This window comes from Etheostoma spectabile, chromosome 9, assembly GCF_008692095.1.
Source record: "Etheostoma spectabile isolate EspeVRDwgs_2016 chromosome 9, UIUC_Espe_1.0, whole genome shotgun sequence".
Lineage (NCBI taxonomy): Eukaryota > Metazoa > Chordata > Actinopteri > Perciformes > Percidae > Etheostoma > Etheostoma spectabile.
In genome coordinates this window covers 29,516,564-29,540,046 of record NC_045741.1, presented here as the reverse complement: position 1 = coordinate 29,540,046, position 23,483 = coordinate 29,516,564, and the positions used below count along the sequence as shown (strand labels likewise).

General features: G+C 42.6%; 1 protein-coding gene across 10 annotated transcripts in view; it reads left to right on the top strand.

Annotated features, from left to right (window-relative positions):
* The window catches only part of dab1a (DAB adaptor protein 1a), a 206,856-nt gene that overhangs the window by 169,197 nt on the left and 14,176 nt on the right, over positions 1-23,483 (top strand). For 5 of the 10 annotated variants that reach the window (XM_032524863.1, XM_032524868.1, XM_032524862.1 and 2 more), the window contains 7 exons: positions 5,536-5,675; positions 7,908-8,006; positions 13,919-14,050; positions 18,853-18,972; positions 19,432-19,470; positions 19,965-20,027; positions 21,422-21,475. In XM_032524863.1, coding sequence (XP_032380754.1) covers positions 5,536-5,675; positions 7,908-8,006; positions 13,919-14,050; positions 18,853-18,972; positions 19,432-19,470; positions 19,965-20,027; positions 21,422-21,475 — 647 coding nt within the window. The remainder of the gene's footprint in view (positions 1-5,535; positions 5,676-7,907; positions 8,007-13,918; positions 14,051-18,852; positions 18,973-19,431; positions 19,471-19,964; positions 20,028-21,421; positions 21,476-23,483) is intronic. The other 5 variants (XM_032524871.1, XM_032524867.1, XM_032524872.1 and 2 more) reach the window with 3 other exon arrangements.

Below are 23,483 nucleotides of genomic sequence, written 5' to 3'. Positions count from 1 at the left end.
CACACACGCACACGCGCACACACACACACACACACACACACGTTCTTCTCAGTCGTTTTCACCTCTAAAGTCTAAAGCTAGCTTTAAAATACATTAACCACAGCCTCATGAGCTTTCTGCCTTGTTATGTCTTGACTTACCTCAGTTTCATCATGGAATGGCTCGAGATGTCTCTTAAGGTTCGTGGGTTTTTCCCTGTGATTTTGTGGCTGCATTTCTCCCCATCTTTTTCCACCACACATGCCGTTTTCTTTTCTACTTCTACGTAATGAAGAATTTTCCAAATGTCGTTTATTCTTTTTCTCCCAAAGATGACCTCCGGCTGACCGGCCACGATCTCTTTCTCTGTGTCTGACTAACTCACCGCTGCATCTTCTAAATTTAATGATGTCGTGATGCAGCCCCCTGAAGTGAGACACAGGGAACAGAAATACTGCAAAATAATTATAATAACGCGACTAAATGAGACAAAATAACATTTTGTCACATTTTGGTCAACAAAAATAAGGAGACGTTTTTATCTAGTTTTTATTTTGTAAACCACATTTAGTCTCGTTTTTATTCAACAACAATACTGTATCATACATTTAACTATCGTCATCGTCACATGCCCAGCTTTTACTCTGCGTCTCGTTTTCGTCACGTGATGAAGGTTCGTTGACGACAATATTATAAAAGTCATAATTTTTATTGACAAAAACAACACTACTGGGCGCGTTCAGTGTTATTTAACACTCACAAATACATACGTGCACTTGCACAACCCAGACTATGTAACAATGAAGAACTGGATCCTCAGTTGAAATTCTGGAGAAAAATAATAAACTAATAAATAACCATAAAAACTAATAAAAAAAATTAAATATCCAAATCAAGTTCCTTGGTTTTACAATTAAATGGGTATAGCTCTTCCATTTGTATGATTAAAAATGTATCTCGTCTATATTGATGACGTTTGGTTTCCCTGGATTGGTCAGGTGCTGCCGGAGGTTCCGCCAGTTGTCCGTCCCCATCCGTTTTCTATGTGTTGGCGTTCTAACCTCCGGTGGCTTTCTGAGGACTCTGGTCCACTGGTCGTCAGATCTCTGCAGGGTAAACCCAGACTGCTAGCTAGACTATCCGCCCAATCTGCGTTTTCTCTCTTAGACTAAAACTACTTTTGAACGTACCTGTTTTTTTGCAGAGACACCGCGGCTCTGCCCGCAGCCCAAGACACTGGTGATTGGTTTAAAGAAATAACAAGAAAACTAGAGCGGGTTCTTTTCCAATCCCCAAATGCTGTGTGGACTAACCAGACCTGTGGAGCAGCGCTGTGGAGGAAGGTCTGGCAATGCGAGACTAAAAAAATCTAAATCTAATCTAAAGATTTCTCAAACATGGAGATTCTGATCAGGTTGCAAATGAACTTTTTGTGGTGCCCTCTGCCGCTTTTCACAACCAGAAGCCCTCTAGAGCAGGGGTCTTCAACAGGGGGAGGTACTGCATGGGGGTCGCGAAAGTTTTGGTTGATTAGACTTTTTTTTATATTCCCCCCCCCCTCCTGCAATTTTTTCCACTAATTGAAATGTCTTTAATTACACATTAACATGAATTCAACACACTGTAGTAGACAGATAAATGGAGGCAGAAGATGTCTTTCAGTCATCAATGCACACATGGCACTATAGGACCAGTTTGATATAACACCATTTTATACAATATATATAATTAGGGGGTCCCCGCTCCATCTCGCCATCAGTTTGGGGGTCCTTGGTCTGGAAAACGTTGAAGACCCCTGCTCTAGAGCAATGTTTTTTAAGAAAGTCCCTGTTATATTTGTATTATGCACGTGCACGAGGATGCACAAACACAAGCATGCAGGCGGTCTCCTGGATTTACATTCTGCGTTTGGTTTCGCTCTAGTCTGGTGATTGTGTCATCTACACACCAACAAATGTTACAATATGCTAAAAATCAAAGAAGAATACTGAGTAAATGTATAAAAATCACAATTTTAAATAGTAAAACAATCCCCTTTGTGAGACAAGTGTTTTATGAAAATGCACTCAACACATTTTTTAGTCCTCAAGGACAGATATAATTCTTCTCCTCAAATATTAAATTAAATTAAATGTTCGTATTTGGTTTCACAAGCAAAGAGATTTAAAGCTGTTGTTTTTCCTGACAGGCAGCTGGTGTAAGGATGTGATGGATATACTGTACAGTATGAGCAGCATTGGCATTTTTCATGTTATTTACGCAGGGGACAGAGATGGCGGGTCATCAGAGCTGCTAAGCGAGTTAGTTTGTGTGTTCTAGCCTACATGCACGTTTCACGGGACTGTTTCAAGTTTTATGAAGGTAATATTTAATGGTGTTCAAACATATTTGGCATTGAACAGAAAAAAATCCTCTGGTGGTTTAATCACTCACTCTCATCTCAGCCCAACTGAGACGTGACACAATAGAGAGAGCGTCTCTCTCTCCGAAATAAGGACAGATGTTCTTCAGCTCTTCTGTCTCTGAAGACTCTGAGGCAGACATTCATGATTTACTCAAAGTAGTAGTAGTAGTAGTAGTAATTCAGAGAAACGAGCTCATCCACACTATATTTATGTGTGTAGGTGGATTTTTTTTATCAATTGAGAGCAGGGTGAAGCGTTTTCAACAAATTTCTACAAACTTCTCCGGCAGCTATGGACTTTCAAAACATATATACAGTACTTATATCAGGCTTTCCCAGTGCAGGGCTATTAACACGATTGGCTAAACCTGGCATGAGAAATGTCCATGATAATGAGGCCTTTTGTAGCCCTAAAATTCCTTAAACACTGTCCAACCTCCAGCATCCTTCGTCCATATAATTTAATTCAGGTGATGCTAATGAAGCATTTAAAAAATGGGCATGTTTGTGTGTGTTCATGTGAAGGACGACAGACAAAGCCAAGGGTGGGTGGGAGATTAGTGTTGGACGATGGTGATTGAGTACAGCCATATAACACAATGCGCTTGCCTGTGGTTAAAGTGCTCATTTCTACTTCACTGCAATGCTGTGGGGACTCAGTGTGAATGAAGGGAGTGTGAACGAAGGAAGAGAGGAGGAGTGGGACCTCTCCATCACTCCGACTATACGACCTTCCAAGAGTCACGCTGGTATAGAGTACAAAACTAATGCCTCAATATATTATCTGAATATGCTGCATTATCACTATGCCTCTCCCTTTCACTATTACTATTGCAGTCTTTCACCCGCAAATACACACCCAGAAACACAATGCAGAGACACACACAGATGCAGGAGTGTTTCCCCTACACAATGTTTGATGATGAAATATTTGCGCACTGCAGGTCAGAGATAGAGAAACGGAATGGGAGAAAGATGGAGAGAGCCCGTCACAAAGAGAAAAGGAGTTTAGCCTTCTGAGTGGCCTCTCTCTCTTTCTCTCTCTCTGTGTTCTGTATTGTGTGTGTGCAAAGTAGCGCTGTAGTCACTTCAGGAGATAACGTACAGACTTCCTGGACAACAGCAAGGTCAACACAGGCGCGCCATCGCAACACTCACTAATGCATGCGCACAATGGCCACAATCTCGCACACAATAGAGGGTGAGGAGAGAGGGAGAAACAGGCGAGATAAGGGCAAAATGTCACACCCTTAGTTTGCAGGAGAAATAACTGGAGAGGAGAGCAGTCACAGTTTTAACACTAATCCCACCAAATGTTTTATCGATTCACGTGTCTGAGGGCATTGACCGGTGGCATTCATATGTTTCCACAATTGCACCATCGCAAGCCTCCGATCTGACCTAGTAACATGACAAGATGTCGCTAGCATCTGGAGCTTTGACCTGTACTATGGCTGCTTTTGGCTGGGCCACAGCTGTGTGTTCCCGGCCCTTTTAAAAATCTTTTAACCTCTACAAGTCAATGGCTAGTTGCGCATTTGCGCGCACAAGAGGACACCGCAGGCTCTATTTTTGTTAACCCAGCAGCGTGGCCAGATCGCAGCCAGGTGCGCCCAGCCAGGTGCGTTGGGAGCGTACATTCTTTGTAATTTCAGGGGCCAGGCTCCCTCGAAGCACCTGTGGCACACTTGTGCACAAGATGGGATCAGTAAGCATTATTATAGGTCGATGCATTAGAGGATGTAACAGTCACAGCCAATCACGTTCAATACTTTCACCCCCTTTAATCACAGAGCTCTTCCCGTTAAAATGCAATGACAGTTTGGAACCCTGTAGCGGTTTCCTGAGAGCAAACCTATTGCTGTCTGGGAAAGTTTAGTTTTGATCTTGAACAATCTCCATCGCATCATTTTGCTCATCACAGCCGCACTTGTCACCAGTGTAAATAAAAAGGCTTCAGTATAATTCTACTAACTGTCATGTGAAAGGAATTTATATCTAAAATAAGGACCTAAGTCCATTTTAGGGCTAAATCCACAATTTATAACAACAATTCCCACGTCGTCTTTTATTGGATTTACGTCTGCCAGAACACAAGGATTAATCTTGAAGAGTTCAGTTAAGCGAGTTTTACTTAAGTTTCTGCATTTAAGATTACATAACACAATTGTGGGTACACCGTCCAAAATGTGTACCTTGAACTGACCATTTCCCTAATAATTTATACTCTCTTGCTTGAAGGATCTCCTCTTCTCCCTCCGGCCCCCCGGGGAGATGTTCCTCCAGAACACACACGATCCAAGCCCCCCCTACACGTCATTGTTTGATACAGTTATACATAAGATTAAGTTTTTTTGGACTAATATGGTGATCATCCTAAGCTTTCTGTGGGTCTCGCAACTATTGCGCACGCACGCGCGCACACACACAATATGTGAAGCTTACACACTAACATTCCTTTCTCTTATATGGAGTCAACGCTGAAGCTAACTAGCTGAATGTACACACTGACGGAATAGGAATGTGTCCTTCCTGGAAGCCGCCACCACATCTCAAAGCAATAGACTTTAATACTGAAAATAATACATCTAAATTATAGAAATATTTATTCACATGACAGACCGAGCTTTAGTCTGCATAATCGCTGGTTGAAAAATCAGCACTATTTCATGTTGTAGAATAATTAACCGGATTACCACGCTAATTACAGTGACTGAAATAGGACAGTAGTGCTTTAAATAAGTAGTCCAGAAAAACAAATGGTTGAAACATGAATGTATTACATTGATTAAATAAGTTTCTTAATTACTTCAATTCTAGCTTAACCATATCACATGTGCTACTTCAGTAAACTTCAAGAACAAATATTGCTGGGACCAATGCATAAAATTAGATTTAGATTAAAAAGAAGATTTAATTTCCAGTATTTACATTACAGACACTACCACTGACTATTTGTGTAACAATTACATAGCCACACCCAATGCTTCTACCTAGTCTGGTTTTGTAAGATTACTTTTGGAGCCTTTTGTGGACTATGTGATTGATGGTCCCGAGGTAATAGCACTGGTCCGAGGTAGATGGAGGTCCTTGACTGGAAGACGTACTGTCTGAGTGTGTGTGTGTGTGTGTGTGTGTGTGTGTTTCTGCAGGGCAGGATCGCAGCGAGGCGGCTCTCATCAGGCGCTTTAAGGGCGATGGTGTCCGCTACAAGGCCAAGCTTATCGGCCTGGACGAGGTCACTGCAGCCCGTGGAGACAAACTGTGCCAGGACTCGATGATGAAGCTCAAGGTAAGCCGAGTTTCTCTTTCCTCTCTGTTGATGTGCCCTAAATTAACAATTGATCTGCTCTTTAAAGGTACTTCTTAAAGCTTGCCGCTAACATGCATCTTTGCATGTTAGTAGCAAGAAATTACATAATGTTAAAAAGATCACCTACATCTGTGTTATGTTCCATGATCCACAAAATCCACTGAAAATCAGTAGCCAACAGTCCATAAATACAGTAGTTGTTAAACTTCATGCATATTCTAAAGTTCAACTTTAAAATATGCATGTCACATCCTATCTGCGCCTTGTGTATGTGCACACGTGTGTAGTTTTCTATGCAAGAAGAGAAAGGTGAAAGTGGATGGGGGGAAAATGAGAACGTTGTAATTTACAGCCATGGCGATGATCGGTGCAGGAGGAAGTGAGGAGGTTAGCCATATGGATGAAAAGGGGTAAATGTCTCATTTGCAAGGACGGGGACAATTAGAGGGAGAGGTAGACAGATGGGGCAGTTAGCAGAGGAGGGAAGGCTCATAGGATGGGAATCATTTGGATGATAGGTGAGAGAGAGATATGAGGAAGGATAAAGATGATGAGACATAAGCCATTTATTTATTTATTTATAACAAGAGATCTTCTGATACCAATACCAGTATCGGGAAAGCCTTGGGTACTGCCTAAAATGCTGATATTGGTATTGGAGTTTATGTACCAATCCCATACATGGAATTTAGTCCTGAAGAAAATCTAATTTAACGTAGTTTTTTGTACTTTTTCCGTTACAAACTGGCAATCTAGATAGTAAAAGAAAGTTCTGTGGCGTTCATTGTTTGTTTGTCATGTTTGACCAAAAGTTTAACCTGAGCCAGGCTGTACAAAAAAAGATGGAAGTCATATCACATCCATGTAGGGATAGTAGTATGCAGCTGTGAAAACATAATAAAATATGACACACAGGTATCAGATCAGTGCTCAAGTTCAGGTATCGGAATCAATATCGGGAAGCAAGAAATGGTACTGGACCATCTCTATTTACAACTAAAGTTCTAACAAACAAGATGATTTAGGGAAATATTTTACTGTAGTTTGCAACAAAAAAAAATCAAAACTTTTTTTTGTTTTTACTTTTGTTTCTTTTTTCACAGATGTACGCTTAAAGAAAACCTTCAGTGTGTAGAGCGCCCTATACATTATTAATTGTCCTTCCACACATGGGATCCACATACTGCAGGAGACATTTGAATTGAGAAAATTGCGTTTACGTTTTGTTTGTGTAGTGAAAACTCTATCCAGCCGGGGCAGAGAGGACAGACAGCTCATTGATCAAACAGCTTCCCTCCTCCTCATTTATTCAGACAGGAAATCCATCAACTCTTTTTTCCCTGATCTCCCCACCTCTCCTTTCACACCGCTCCTCCATCTCCTCACCCCGCTCGCTCCCCCCTCTGATCTGGCTGCTGTCTTTTCTTCTTCTCTTGTGACTCACCTTTGCAGATGGAGGTGAGGTGAACGTAAAGTGGAGTTCCACCCTTAGATGCACTTTTAGAGTTATAAATCAATTATGTTGTCATGAATTGTTGCAACTTAACTTTTTTTTCTGTACCTGTCTTGTCTGTTCTTTTCAGTTCTCGTTGATTTCCTACATTTCCCACAATGCTTCCCAACAGCCTAGTAAATGACATTAGGGTTTTGCAGTCAGCAGAACAAAAAAGCAAAAGTAGCTAACTGGGCATGCAATATTTGGTGGATATTTGTTTCTCAACCTAAATACCTTTTTAATTAATTTGTAAAAATTGAAAAATTATATGATATAAGTCACGGGCGCCCGGATAGCTCAGTTGGTAGAGCAGGTGCCCATATATAGAGGTTTACACCTCGACGGAGCGGGCCCGGTTCTAGCTCCGACCTGTGGCCCTTTGCTGCATGTCATTCCCCCCCCCCCCTCTCTCTCTCCCCTTTCATTTCTTCAGCTGTCCTGTCAATAAAGGCCTAAAAATGCCCCAAAAAATAGATATGAATCACAAGCATGCCCAGAAAGACTTATACAGACTATTGAGACTACGGTAGATGGGAAAATGATCTATGGTGAATTTCTCTGTTGTTGAGAAGCAAAAGAAACGTTTTTGGAGATAAAAGGGGTCCAGTGCTAGTTATGAACTTACAAACCAATGTGGATCTGTAATGTTTCTAACATGGTTGTTTGCTCCATGTCTGTCTGTCTGTCTGTCTGTCTGTGTGTCGTCCTGTCCTCAGGGTATAGCAGCGGCAGCACGGTCTAAAGGAGAACACAAACAGAAGGTGTTTCTGACTGTTTCCTTTGGAGGGATCAAGATCTTTGATGAGAAGTCAGGGGTAAGCTCAGAAGTGTGTGTGTGTCTGTGTGTCTCTGTGTGTGTGTGTGTGTGTGTGCGTGCGCGCCTACGTGCAGCATATCTGTGTGTGTGTGCGCGTGTGTTTCCTCTGTTAATGAGGCATCTCCGTGAGAGGGAGGGGCCCCCGGGGAAATCATGAGGCCCTAATTGAAACCCTGAGAACAAGGCCTCCGTAGATGAGAGAACATGGCTATCCCATTGTCTGCCTCTCTGAAAACAGCGCCAACACTGGTTCTAGATTATTCCCCAGGATTATACATTTTCCATTTTACATGCTTTTCTGCTTGACCGACCAGTATCTCTGTCAATAACTTTGCCAGTTATCTTTTTTTTCATATTAACCATCAATAATAAATGGTAAATTGATAGTTAATTAAACTTGAGTTAAGTTATTTTACTGTTAACAATGAAATGATGATAATAATAATAATCATTTTTAACAGTTTATTGTCGTACACACTCAATACCATTTTATATATTATATTAAGGATTTTTATAATACTTTCTAAAGCTTCTAAAAAGAAACTAAGAAATCTCTGAATATAGCTCAAATTATCATCTTTTATAGATCACCAAAAAAGATTTAATATGGCCAAAGTAATTTTACTTGATGCTTTAATAACCACTTATGCATCATTAAATATTTAACTCGTGAATATTACGAGCATCCAAATAATGTTTATAGATTGTTTACAAAACGATTATTAACCAGTGACAAAGTTTAAACAATCTCTCAATTAATTAATAATTATTTTACATTATATACATTATTATATTATTTTATAATGGTAAAATAACATCAATTGTGAGATTAATAATAATTGGTAAACATTATAAATCATTTCATTCTTTGTCAACAGTAAAATAACTAATAACTATGTGCCTTAAATTTACCATTTATCAATGACAAATATTAAAAAGTGTTAATTCTATTTTCTTACTGTCAACTGAGATCACAGAATCACCAAAATTACCCAAATACCCCTAGGAAAGCAACATAGTTTGTCTCGGCCTCACTGATGTTGAGACATATTACAATATTACAACTCAGGGAATTATAGTAGACCAGTCATAGCTAGAGGACACTCTATGGACAGACAAACTGGGACTTCAGCGGGGACATGCGGTTGCAGAGCGAGTATGCAGGCGGCTCCAGGGAAAGTGGCCAATAGACCGTAGTGATTTCTTTCTCAAGGATCCTCTGATAGGTAGTGTCCAGGTTCCATTTCCCAACTGGCCATACCTGTCACAGCATCCTTGAGCAAGAAATAAAACGCCTACATTCCCCAGGATACTTGTGCTGTGCTTGGAGGACAGCCTCACTGAAAGGGCAATTTTGCTTCCATTAAATCCCAGAAGCTTCTAGAACAATCAATCCTAAAAATAACTGAGCGTGTTGAACGATGTCGTATGTTACCCACCAAGAATTACATTAGCATTAGCATTAGCTACTTGTCAACCAGCACCTTTACAGTAGGCACCAAAGCACTTTTCCTCTTCGTTCCCCCTACAGGTCGGGAGCGGAATTGTCCATTACTGTTACATTACCACTATTCTCATTCCAACGAGCTAATAAAGCACCTAAACGATTTTGAAAACATTAGTTTAAGGTACAGAAGAATCTTTGGTGTTGGATTGATCGATTGATACTGAAATCAATCAATATCAATAAATAAGGTCTCTGTTGTATAACTGTGTGCAAAGTGGGATGTAATCAATGACAAAACAATGTCATGTGGCAGAAAAAAAAGTTGTATTGCATTTACTGTGTGTGTGTGTGTGTGTGTGTGTGTGTGTGTGTGTGTGTGTGTGTGTGTAGGACACAGTAACCAGTGGGCTCCCACATGGCAGCCACATTGCAGCCGAACTTATCCTTCACCTGTCAAATCCCTCTTTTTTATAGTCCTCATTTCTCTTCGTCTCATTCCCCTTCCCGACGCTTCGAACCCTCCCATTCAAAGATTGAGAGCGGATAAAGACAAAGAACCAGTGATAGATAGAGAGGTAGGGAATCAAAGGGAGATGGTGTGGAAGTGAAGAGAGAAAAGAAAGGGTAAGAAGGTGAGAGGATACGAGGATGTGTAAAAGACAGATGTGGGAGGGCTGGAGGGACAATGACAGACTGAAACAGAGTTAGAGGGATAGGTGGAGAATCAATGAGCAAAGTAAAGCTCTCTACAGGGAGACCTTGTCCTCTGTCTCCGCACATTAATATTAACTATAGAGATATGATGTCCTTACTATCAGTCCTTCAACCACTTCTAATGGCTAGGGAGGAAGGGAGAGGGGGAGCCACAAGAGAGAATGAGGTTCAGGGATCTTGACAGACTTGTTCCCCTCTTGTGCATCAGTCAGCCGGATGGGCGGATGGATGTATGGGTGAACAAATGGATGGATGGCCTCTCTTTTGGAGGAGGGAAGGTCGTGCGGGATGGAGGGAGATGGTGCTTGAGATGAGAAGAGGAAGAGGGGAGACATTCATCTAGCAGAGGGCAGACCAGCATGTTCTATCTCTCGCGCTCTCTTTCTAAAACACATACACACACAGAGACACGTGCCCTCTACCCTCTTCAACCCTTTTTGTCAGTCTCGTCAGGGCCGCTGCAGCACGTCAGGTCAAGAGCTCACAAGAGTGAAGGGCTGAGCTCGCCGGCCGTCTGCTCCCTCAGAGAATTAAATCAGAACGATCAAATTAGTCCAGTTCAGCCGGCCGAAACAGCCTTGTAGAAAAGACCCCGGAGCAACGTGTTCATATGGATGCTTTAAATGGGAATTAATGTGTGTAGAGTAGACCGGGAGGTGTCGGGGAGAACCCAGGTGATGAGAATCAAGGTGAGGGCAAGTTCTGAAGGAAGAAGACAAGAAGACGAGGAAACACAAAAAAGTGTCCCCAACTAAGCCCCTTATTATGTGTATGCTTGTGTCATCACTCTTTTAGTCCCTTTTCTCATCCACTTCTCTGGGTCAAGCTGTTAGATAATCAAACATTATTTATAGGTACAGTCCAGCTTATGTGCATGTGTATTTGTGTCAGTGACCACAGCAGTGCCACCTCTTGCAAGGAGCTAATAAAACCTTAAACGCTAACCGCTAATCTCAGTCCAGTCCTACTGGCTGGAACCTGGACAGTCCCTGCAGGTCCTCGTGTGGTGGTCTCCCCTTGAGGTGGCAGATGTGAAGAACGGGGAGGAGAGAGAGAGAGACAGCACCCTGCTGCTTCTCCTCCTCTCTCCCCAATCCCAGCGTAACAGGGACGGTCTCGGTTCAGACTGTGTGTGTTTGTTTGTGTGTCTGTGTGTGTGTGTCTGTGTCTGTGTGTGTGTGTGTGTGTGTGTGTGTGAGAGAGAGAAATTGTGAGAGAGAGGCTAAGAGTGCATATCAACGGTGCAGTAGAGAAAAGAAGGGAGAGTACAGAGTCAGTATCGACTTTTTTTCATACACCCACCACTTTTTGCGAGAGAAAAAATCCACTCCCCCAGAGAATGCATCTGTTTGAGCAACTCTGAGCGGCGTCTGATAGATGATGCTGCCAGACGTGTCGGCTCCAGCAACGGCCGCCCTCCGGGGATTTGATCTCGTTGTTCTGTCCAAACTTCACCAAGAAAGTCACATCAGAAACAGCGGTAATTTACAGACTTGTTGGAATACAATGTATCCCTCATTATTAAGAGATTTAAGGGGAATAATGATATTTGTTGTGCCAATAACAACTCGGCACAACTGGTGTGGGATTTATAAAGTGGAGGGAAAACCACAGCCAGAGTTAATTAAGAAGAACAAGGTTATTCTACTCATTATCTCGTTGCTTGAGTGCTGCTGTGGAAGACCAATGTTGCTGTTGCTTTTATCGTTCCATCAAATTGATTTTAAAATTTAATTTGAGTTTGCATGAAATGTGCAAAGTTTAATTAGGAAAAGCCAAAAGCAAAAGCCCAGTTGGCATTCACATTCTCCGCCAATTTGAAAATGAAAGTGCCAAGTCCATTCAGTTTCATCTAGATGTCACACGTTTACCCTTTAGTGTGCACTTAGAATTATTTTTCAGAGAAATGTTTACTATAATTTTAACTGAGGCAGTAACGATGCTTTTTCAATCTTAAAAAATAACATTGATTGCTTTTTTATGATTAAGTAGAGGTCAGGGTAAACAGCCTGTACACTGCACTAGGGCTGGGTACTGAACTTCAGTAGCCACCAACCAAATTGCCTCCATAGTATAGAGTATCGAAAAATGCCTCGTCATTCGTGCTTTAATGTGTTATTTTGAAGTTTGTTTTTGTTAAAATGGAGCTTATAAAATTGGTAGCGGGCATACAAGAGCAGGTGCTTTCCTTCTTGGTAGCACTCTACCAAGATCGCTTGGAACATTTTCAGCACTTTTTAAAATCTGTATATCAAAACATTGGCTAGTATAGGCCGCACCTGACAAACTAGGTACTCACTGTAAGTATATGTAGATTGTTTCTACTCTGTGAGATGTACTCGCTCCCAAGACAAAGTAGCGCAATTGAATTTATGCAGCAGTCATCTCATTCTCTGCTCTCTTTGAATCAGAGTTCCTCTTTTTCACCTCACCACCCACCCAGAGATAATTCAATAACCTCTGCAAATGAGGTGTGTGTGTGTGTGTGTGTGTGTGTGTGTGTGTGTGTGTGTGTGTGTGTGTGTGTGTGTGTGTGTGTGTGTGCGTATGCGCGAGGGTGTAAGCGCGAGGGTGTAAGCGCGTGCGTGCATGCGTGCAAGCATGTACACTGCCATTTTCTGGTCAATCAGAGGTGATAATAATAATTATTACTCTAATTATTTAATTTAGAAAACATGACTCATACAATGAGTGCGTGCGTGTGTGCGTGCGTGAGAGAGAGAGAGAGAGAGCGAGAGAGAGAGAGTGTGTGTGTGTGCCAGTGCCCCCGTGTTAAATCGGTGTCACCCTTTTCTGCCATGTCTTAGATCTGGAATAGCTTCAAAGAGAGCAGATGTGTGTGTTTAGCCTCTGATGTATAGCGCTGCAACCCCTAGCATGCACTCAAGGGCTACTGGGTCATTATGTTGACTGTGTGTCTCTGCTCCCAGCATGCAGCTGGCATGGACAATAACAACAAAGCAGCCATTTAGTGTGACTTTACAGAGGGCGATTACACATTACGTTGTGAATTGTGTGTGTTGTGAGTGAGGGCACAGATGAAGTGATCAAGTCGACAGCTTGCCGAGCTGCGATTGTCACTGATTCCCCCCCCCCTCTGTCCTCGGGAAAAGCAGTGCCATCTGCCACGGGCAATGCCAGCTTGGCACTCCCCACCCAGGCTAAACTAGAGAGGGCAGGGGAGCTAGGAACAGTTTAATATTGGATACAAGGTCCCCGTGTGAGATTTCTGTGTTTACACTTTGGGGAGCTTTTATCAAACAGGTTTACTCCTCAACACAGTGGGCCGCGGGTTTGACCCCGACCTGCAGCCCTTTGCTGCATGTCATTCCCCCCTCGCTCCCCCCTTTCATGTCTTCAGCTGTTCTGTTACAATAAAGGCCGAAAATGCCCAAAAAATAAAAAACAACATTCTTTCTATAAAGTGCGTTACATGGTACCCAAGAGAAGCAAGTGCAACCATTAACGACAAGGAATATAAAGCGCATCAAACTTTTGAAAGATGGAAAGTCTTCTTCAAAGTCCTTATTTTTTTTACATGTTTAAATACATTTGTTTCTTATAAATATTGGGGCCACCCTTGGACAAAGAAAACTTTCAAGAATTAAGTTAACATATTGACAAGAATGTTGCGTGGTGTTAGCATGAAATCGTATATTCTTGAATAAAAGTGATATCACAAGACATTGTAGTGTCTTGGCTATGTCTGCATTATTTATTAAACATCCTGTGTCATGTCTTTCCTTCAGGTCCTCCAGCACCACCATGCGGTCCACGAGATCTCCTACATCGCCAAGGACATCACGGACCACCGAGCCTTCGGCTACGTCTGCGGGAAGGAAGGGAACCACCGTTTCATGGCTATCAAGACCGCACAGTCGGTCAGTGTGTGTGTGTGTGTGTGTGTGTGTGTGTGTGTGTGTGTGTGTGTAGGCAACTGTGTGTACACGTTTTACCATGTAGCCCCTCTGTGTAGGTCAATGTGTGATTTGTCTGAGGCTTTTCCAAACAGCACCAACCTCTTGACATTTAGATAAGGACCCTTAAACGCCAGCTCATGTCCCTTTGTGCTGTTCGTCAAACTGTTCACTCTCTGGAGCTCTAGGTTTTGTGTGTATGCGTGTGTGTTCACGTTCAATCCTGCAGTAACATACTCTATATGATATTGAGTACCCCTCTTGGACCTGCTATGATTGTTGTTGCTGCTGTTGTGTCTATGTACCTGGCTTGTTTAGTCTGGATCCAGCTGGCTCTCTCTGTAGCCGTATTGATTGCCCATAGTGAGTCGATGAAGGTTTGAGTGTGTGTCACCAGCTCTAATGGCATATCCATCCTCCCAGGGCCATGAACCGTGGCCCTGTGACTTAGACAGATACACACAGTGTCTCTCTCACACACACACGCACCAGGCTGTACTCAACATTTACACCAACCACACAAGAAAAGTGTTGCTAATGAAATGCTACCCTGCCGAACAGCACAAGGCTAAGCTCTCGTCAGTCACCTAAGCTGTCATTTACCTGACGTGTGCTTGAGGAAGGGTCACGGTTTTATTTTACTCCCATTTTTCAAGTTCTGAACCCGCCATCATACGCACTCAGACCATTAGTTGTGGAGCAGACAGTGCGAAGGGAGGAAGCACAGGGCTTATGGCAGAAGCTGTAATTGGAAAGTAACCACTTTGATGTGAATTAACAAAGTGTCTCTGTCGTCATGAAGACTAAGACTTAAGGGTGTTCCGAAAAGGCCAATTTAGGGCTACATTCGCAAGTAATTGGCTTACTACTCAACTCAAAGTCTCCTCTCAAGAAGGATGTGTTTTATTTAGCAAGTTGTAGTGGAGGTGGAAGCACACTAATTGTGTTAGAAAGGCTTTCGTAGTTAGTTTCTCAGTCTTTGTTATAACCTTTTACAATTATAATAAATATGAATAAATCTACTTGTGACAGAAGCAGCCATGTATCTAATTTGTAGCAAGTCTACAGCGAGTTTAAATACTACTTAGTGCCGGCCCAGTAATCGTTATTACATTTCCAGTTCTCAAAACTTTTTATTTTGATCGCTTTGATAAATTTGAAACAAAATTACCAACATGAGCAAATCATAACAGCAACCGCAAACGACAAATGATGTAATGGTTCCCCCATCGTTGGTGAGTCTTGCTTTATCTGGACAATGTTTAAGAACAAACTTTATATTTAACTTCTAATGGAAAAGTTTAGTAGTCTGGCTATCACCAGATCAAGCCAAGCTCAATAGATTTGAGAGTGAGCGTTGATCTGGGGAGTCTGCTCTGTATTTTCCACTACACGATGCGTGACCAACGGGCATAGTTCAAATGACTCTGTACGCAATTAGATAGTCCTTCAACCAATCAGAGCAACGATCCGGGTGACGTAGAAGCGACAGCGGCATCAACGCATTGCTGCATTTCGGTGGCGTTCGGTGGCCGCCGCTATGAAGCTGCTTGGTCGCTTCTCTATTGTCTTGGTGTTAAACCCGCCAATAGCGCCCCAGGTAGATAAGCCAGTTTGTGATTGGTTCTTGCAAAATTGTGAGCTAAGGCAGGAGAATTAAACGTGCAGGTTTCCCAACCGAGCTGCGGGGAGAAATCAAATCCCCTGGCAGAGGGGGCAGGGTTTACCCAGTCCAGTAGTTTAGCCTAATACACTTGGGAAAAAAACAAAAACTTTCACTTTGATATCTGCAAGATGCATTGTTCATATCTTGGAATGTTATTTTATTCTATGGCTTACTGTCCACATTTAGATTACTCACAGTATAGTTTTGGTGCAGTGTTTCCTTCTTAGTGGCAAAACATTTTGAAACTATCCAAAATGTCAGTGGTGTCAATCAAAGGTGTCTGAGCCCAGAGTCGCAAAGCTTGTATCTGAATTAATTTGGCACCCAGGATCAACGATTCTAAATAAATCCATTTTAGAGGAGTCAGATACTGCACTGTCTGTCCACTTTCTCCAGCTGTATTTTCAGCCACATTCTCTGTAGGTTGTTTTAAGAAATCCACTTACTGAGTATGATTTAGATGAGGGGAAATTCAATATACCAAGAAATGAATTTTTAATAAATTCAGTGGCAGGATATCCTGGAGATATGTGTAACCAACCCCCGAATTTAATTTGAGTAAAAGGTGAATCTGTTGCCTTAATATTCTCCGCTCTCTGCGTCTTCTGCGTTTTTAAACAGAAGAAGCGGAAAGGCATGTTAGCAAACGGCAAATATAGATGGAGATTAGAGCATGTATTGTCAAATGCAAGAGGATCTGAGTCTGACAGAGTGAAAATATGCTCCACTGTTGGCTCAGCAGGTGCTGGCTGTCATGAGCAATATGTGGCTGACAGCATCTCTTAGAAAGACAGCACTAAAATAGAACTATTTTATGCAAGGTAGTGTTCACTCTGTTAACTCTGGGTGCTCTTTGCATAGCTCCTGTCAATAATTGATTAGGTCTGAAACAGCATTATATGATAAGACTCTGCGTTGACAGCAGTTATAAGTTTTTAGTCATCCAACTTGTTTGTTGTCTGTACTTTAGCTCCCCTGACAAGAAAGGTGGTATAAGGTAAGACAAGAGGCCATCTGCTCTTGTCACTGTCTAGACCAGGCCTAGAGACAGAGGAGAGTATGTAGGCGTTGTGCTTTAAATCTTCTTTCCAGATCCCATTCACAGGCAGGTACTAGTTATTTAGATATTCATAGTCTGGAACTTCCATTCCAAGTTATTCACTTTTAACGTTTGCAAGGATTTGTAAGTGTTTAACTAATCACAGGCGGCCCGGCATAGCCCGACAAATTTGCAAATACGTCTGGTTCCTCTCAGTTCTTTTTGATTTCAAAGGGGCGCTATCAACAGCGCACAGGCCAAAAATAGAAAAACTGATAAACCTATCACCAATCAGGGCAATGAAACGTGACCTAAAACCAGATAGAGCAACGTAATGACGCACATGTAGCTCTGAGTGACAGATGCAAGTTGGGGCGACACTTCGGTCCGTTTTGAAGCAGGAAGTTATGCTGCACGGGTCACAAACTTTCTCAAATTAAAACAATACAGTACACTGAAATATGTTTCTGAAAACATGTTAGGCGAGAAATGAGCAAAATAGTAACAGAATCTTGATTCAGCACCGCCTACTTTGCGAGTTTGGTGTCGTGAGCTTGGTGCGTTGCACTGGATGGAGAATGCCAGTTACGTTCAGTAACTATGTTCAGTAACTACATTGAAGCATGACACCCCTCTGTCAGTTATTGTCTTAAACCAATCAAACAGGAGATAACCGTTTGTGATTTACTCGTCCTGTTTCTCCTCGGCTGGAAACGTGTGAACGGGAGGGGCGCCAGACGGATCTGCCAGAGCAAATGAAACATGAGCTTGCAGATTCCTCCCAGGCTAAATCACAGTGGCACAGAAAACAATCACTCCCAAGGACATGTTACCTTTAATGAAAGATTTTAGACAAACTAATTGCAGGCAACTGGCAAACTGGCAAAATTGTCAAATTCAGTTTGCTGCCATTTTGTTTTTGCCTTGTGGCCTAATGGAATCATCCATAATCAGCTGTCAGCAGCCCAATCAGGTATCTCTGACTCATCGTGCCTAAGCAGACGCTCAGAGTAATAATAATGAGCAATAGCTATGAGTAATAATAATAATGAGTAATAGCTAGCTTTTACAATTCTAAAAAATGATCATGGCAACAACAGTTCTGTCCAGAGCCTGACCGATAAAGGATTTTTAAGGCTAATACGATATGAATATTTGGTTATTTTAAAATCCGATATGCTGATATATCGGCCGATATATATATTTAAAAGAAAAACAATCCACAAACGCGTTACAAAACTTTCCTTGACATTAGTTATTTGAGTTCTCACAAAAATAATTTGATAATAATTTGAGGAACATATACAGAGGAACATCAAAATATATTAAAGGTCTGATGAGTAAAATGTATAAAAATACAAACTTAAGATTTGAAACTTAAAGTCCTTTGAACAAAAACACATTAACAAAAAAAATCTGTTGCCAACAAGGACGTTGTAGAGCGCCCTCTGGTGGACAGACTCTGCATCGCCAACGCTCATAACATGGTTGACGGTCTGTTTTTATTTTTTAAAAATTCATTTATCAGAATCATTTGTCATTATAAATGATTCTGATGAATGAATTAAAAAAAAAAAAAAATTGCAGATCCCGATAGATCAGGAAATGCCAAATATCGGCCCGCCGATATATCGGTTGGGCTCTAGTTCTGTCCCTGGTTTTGACAATTGCAAGGCAAACCGTAGATATCTCATTACAAAGTAATTGACCAGAAATGTACACTTGGCATTTGATGTACCAACGCAGCGGGGTGTGGGATTAGGCTTCCGCAAACCAGGCTAAACCTTTTTTTTCCCCAGTTCTCTCCATCGGGACTATTGCTATAACGGACCTCGCTGAAATTTTTTGTTACAGTGCTTATGTTGGTCTGACCATGGTCTTAATCTTCTTGCCATCATGAGGAAGTGCAGGTTCAGTTAACATTATTCCCCACATAACTAGAGTTAGCAGGCATAGTTGCGTTTAATGAGTTCTGATCAGTGCTATGAGTGTGCATACAGTAGCGCGTGCCTGTTGGGGGGGGTGTGTGGTAATGGCTGGCTGTACAATGTGTCTTCCTAGGCTGAGCCTGTGATCCTGGACCTGCGGGACTTGTTCCAGCTCATCTATGAGATAAAGCAGCGAGAGGAGATGGAGAAAAAGGCCCAAAAAGACAAGCAGTGTGAGCAGGCGGTCTACCAGGTACACTTCCCAACTCTCTGTTCCCTCTGTTTTCTACCGTTTGAACCATACCTCAATCTTCTGCCGTATTTCAACGGCTCTTGACTGACAACTTCTTTTAAAAAAACTTCAAAGCAAGTGAATGACATACGGAGCCCCCACTTTTAAGGTTTCATCAGAAGCACCATCTGTCCATTGTGGTTATTCCTTTTTTCTCTGTTCTTTGCATCTCCTGTTTAATTTCTCTTTATCTCTCTGTGTGTGTCTCTCTCTGTCTGTCTCTCTCTCTGTCTGTCTCTCTCTCTGATGATTGCCAAATGATTATCTGAATGCTGGGAAGCTGCTATGTCTTGCTGTGCTTTCCGCTTACTCATTCGACTCCACCGGCTTAACTCTCCGCCTCTTCTGTCTTCTCCCCTCTGCTCCTCTCTCCTCCGCGTGTGATCTCTCCCTCTATTTCCTGCTGCCGCTCATCTGCAGACAATACTGGAGGAGGATCTGGAGGACCCGGTCTACCAGGTAACTTCCTGACCAATCACATTGCTGCTTGTCACCTGTGCTGCATTCCAGTCGGCTTGCTCCTCTCTGTGTGCACTGTGGGGGAGACGGCCCCTGTTTGGTTTCTATGTGGCAGTGTGGTACAGTCTGGAGGGTTGGGATGTCCGCAGGTGTGTATGTGGAGTCAACAATTGTCGGAGATGTTCAAAAACGGGCGATCACAGGTCCCGTGTGTCTGTGCGCATGTCTGCCAGTCAGGGTGCATGATTAGCTGAAAGATGTATAACTTTCCTCAGCTGCTTTGGGAATCTCTGCTGCGTAAACTCTCCTCCACTTGTCACCAGGATCTATTGTTCAATTGCTTATTTTTTTTTTTTTTTAAATGAGAGCTAATTGACAATGCTGTTTGACTAATCACCTCTTCAATTTCACCACTTTTCTCTCAATGTATTTATCTTCCCATTTCTCTTCCTGCTTCTTGTTTTCCTCTCCTCCCTCTGCTGCTGACGTTGTAGTACATTGTGTTTGAGGCCGGACACGAGCCCATCCGTGACCAATCAGAAGAGGGCATTTATCAGGTACTCGCAAGCTCGTCTTGCCTGCTTGTGTCTTAGTTATATTCCCAGTCATCTTGTGGTCAGCTGTGGTTAAGCTACCAACAACAGGAAGATCTTTTAAAGTGTTTAAAGTGTAATCTGCCATTTGCTTGCCAATAAGTACCAGCTCCATTACTCTTTAATGGATATATTGTATCCTGCTCATAAAATTAACGGCGGCTTCTTTACAATCTTAAAAAAGTAGATACAGGAAATAAAAGACAGTAAGAATCAAAGGCGAACAACCAACCAGCACTCTCTAGAGAGCCATGATAGCCATAGCTAGCTACCCCAGGGAGACGACCCTTTCTTTGGGTGCACTCCTCAGAGGCATGGGTAGACCTCCGAGGGATGAAGAAGGGGGAGGGCACGGTTATGTGGAGGTTATTCTTGGCCTGTGTGGAAGGCGGACCCCTCCTCCTTTTCTCTCCTCCCCTCCCTCTTTTTCCCGAGGAGATGAAAGTAAGCGGGGGAAAGAAAGATTAATCACCAGCCTCTCGTTTGATCTTTAAATAAAATGGATTGAAAATAGACGGCGTGCCGGCGCGTGCACAAACATACACAAACAGAAATATTGCGCACACACACACACACACACACACACACACACACCAGGCGTGAGCCTCAGCCAGCCTCCAGCCACAGAGGAACTAATGTATGAATAAAGATGGCAGCTTCTGGAAATAAACATGTGAAAGAAGTAACAAGGCATTGAGAGGAGGAGAAAGAATATGACAGGCTGTGCTAGATAGATATCCACATTCTTCATCAGTGCTATTTTTCATTTACCGAACAGTCTGATTAGCGTACATCCAACTGGGGGGGGGACTAAAACTTTTATTTTAAACATGTCACTTTCGGAAAAACACACCACAGGAATCCCAGGATTCTTAAATATCAGCTATCAGTGCTCATTGTGTCTTCTCATTATACACACTGTCAAATCTATCTGCCAGTGTGACATAGATATATTACATGTCTCTATGTGTGTGACAATCTGAGTTATTACATGTCTGTGGGTGTGATAAGCAGCCTTATCCATTCTTTATTAGGGAGAAAGCGAGACAGAGAGAGACCATCACCGCAGGCCGATCCACTGATTACCCTAGTAGATGAGTTCTCACTGCGCAGATTTTAATTCTGATTGTCTCCGTGCGTGCACATACCCACACACTCACACACACACACACACACAAACTCACTCACTCACTTCACTCTGCTAGTGATTGATTTGATTCCCGAGTAGCCAGGTTTCAGGGTTTAGTCTTGGCATACAGTGTGTCGCAGTGCTGTAACAGTGATGTTTCATGGTTGGATTAAACCAGAGGTAACGGGCTCTCTTGGCTGTTCTCTGACACTATTGGCTGATTGTGTAGGTTCCCACCAGTCAGCAGAAGGAAGGGGTCTATGACGTCCCAAAGCGACACCCAGTGAGTGACCGTGTGTTTGAACCGTGCCCCACCACCCGCCGCAGCCTGCCTCCCCCTCTCAGACAAACCTCTCAGCTGTCCCGGGTGTAAAGCCTTTGGTGCCCTGTCATTTTTTTTTTTTTTTTAGAGCCTTGTGACACTCTAATTTTGCACTGATTCTACTTCTTGTTAAAATCTCTCCCAAACAGTGATCCTCTTTAATGTTTCCCTGAGAGGTTTGCTGGGACCCAGTGCTCTTGTGCAGTGTGCTGTGCTACTTTTTCTGCTTGTGCTGTACCCGTGGTGGCTGGTGCTCTTCTCCTTGTGCTCCGTAGTGCCTGCTCCATATGCGTGTGTGCGTCAGTGTGGTGTCAGTTTGCTCGATGAAGCATGCCCGGCTGTGGTTTGGCAGTGGTGAATCCAGTGCAAACCTGCATGACCTTATCCCAGATTGCTCTGAATTGAACTGCAAACGTTTTGTCACTGTCAACTTTCTTTTAATGGATACAAATTATATGTCTGACTTTAAATGTGCATGGCCTCATATTTTTGACTCTATATATCAGGATATTCATGCATATAAGTAAGAGTGTGCAGCGTAAAATCTATGTGTGTCTGTTTGTGTGTGTGCGTGTGTGTGTGTGCGTGTGTGGGTTTCTATAAGCTCCTGTTATTGCCTCACACTGCTGGTGCTTATAATGAAAGATAACCTTGGCCACTGTCAGGCTTCACTATAACTCAGCTGCTCTTTTATCTGCATATAAAGATGCTACTTAAATTGTTGCCTGATGTAATCTGCTAAAATCTCCCCACTCCCAATAACCAGGCTACAGTCCGGTGTGTGTGTGTCTGCCCATGTGGTTGTGAGGTTGTTCATCCCATGTGGCTGGTCAGTACATCAGTATTCCCTCAATCCATCCCAAGCCCACCAGCTCCGTGTGTACACCCCTGCAGTGTTTTTATTTTTTTAATCCTTAAACCACTAAAACTGGAGCCCTCGCTATGAATTTTTTTGTAGACTTGGAATCGGTTGTGCAGTTTTCTGGCTGCATATTATCCACAGCCTCGGTAAGAAGCTTACAGTCACCACAGTATTTCTGTTTTCTCCTTACCCATCCCACAACACATGCTGCTATTTGGATTGCCTTTGTGTTGGCAGGTGTCTGAACATGAACAAATCCAATATTTCTCTCTTGTTGTGCAACCAATTGGACTAGTCGTCCATTCTGGATAAATAAAGCAAATCCAAGTCTTCCCCGCTTCCCAGTCAGTCAGGCCCAGGATCACAGAAATATAAATGGAAAGTAAGAATGTAGTTTTGTAGGCTGACAGCTTGTCTTGTAATTAGAAGATCATTTAATTTGGTTTTAAGATAAATCCAGACTCGCAGAGGGCAGGAAACTACTGCTGTGCTTGTCTCTCTCTATGGGTTGAATCTGTCAAGCGTGTTGCACCACAGTCAGTGATGTCGCAGCAGGTCTTTTCCATCAAAATGCTGTAATCACATCATAGTGTGAGCAGCCTCAAGCAGAAATGGGGGAATGTCTGGTAGCTACAATATCTTACATGTAGTGGAAAGAATTGCAGAAGTGTCAAACAAGCGGACGTTGAAATGGCTGACGAGCTACTGGTGCTGGCATGACAATGTAGATGGAATCCGTTAGCACCAAGACAGTTCAGCTAATTACAGATGAGCTAAGTAGACACAATGGGCCCCTATTTTAACGATCTAAGCACACGGCGTGAAGCGCATGGCTCAGGTGGGTTTAGGGCACGTCCAAATACCCTTTTGCTAGGAAAAAAGGGTCCCTGTTCCGGGCGCATGGTTCAAAAAGGTTGTACTTAGTGTCGTCATCAATTCATAGGTGTGTTTTGGGCGTAACATGCAATCAATGCATCAGAGTGTCATCTCCCATTCCCTTTAAAAGCCAGGCACGTGCATTGCTATCATGATGGCAGATTTGCAGCGCAATGTAATCTTTTGCATGTGTGTCTGCTGGTGCGCTTCCCTGTGTGTGTGTGTGTGTGT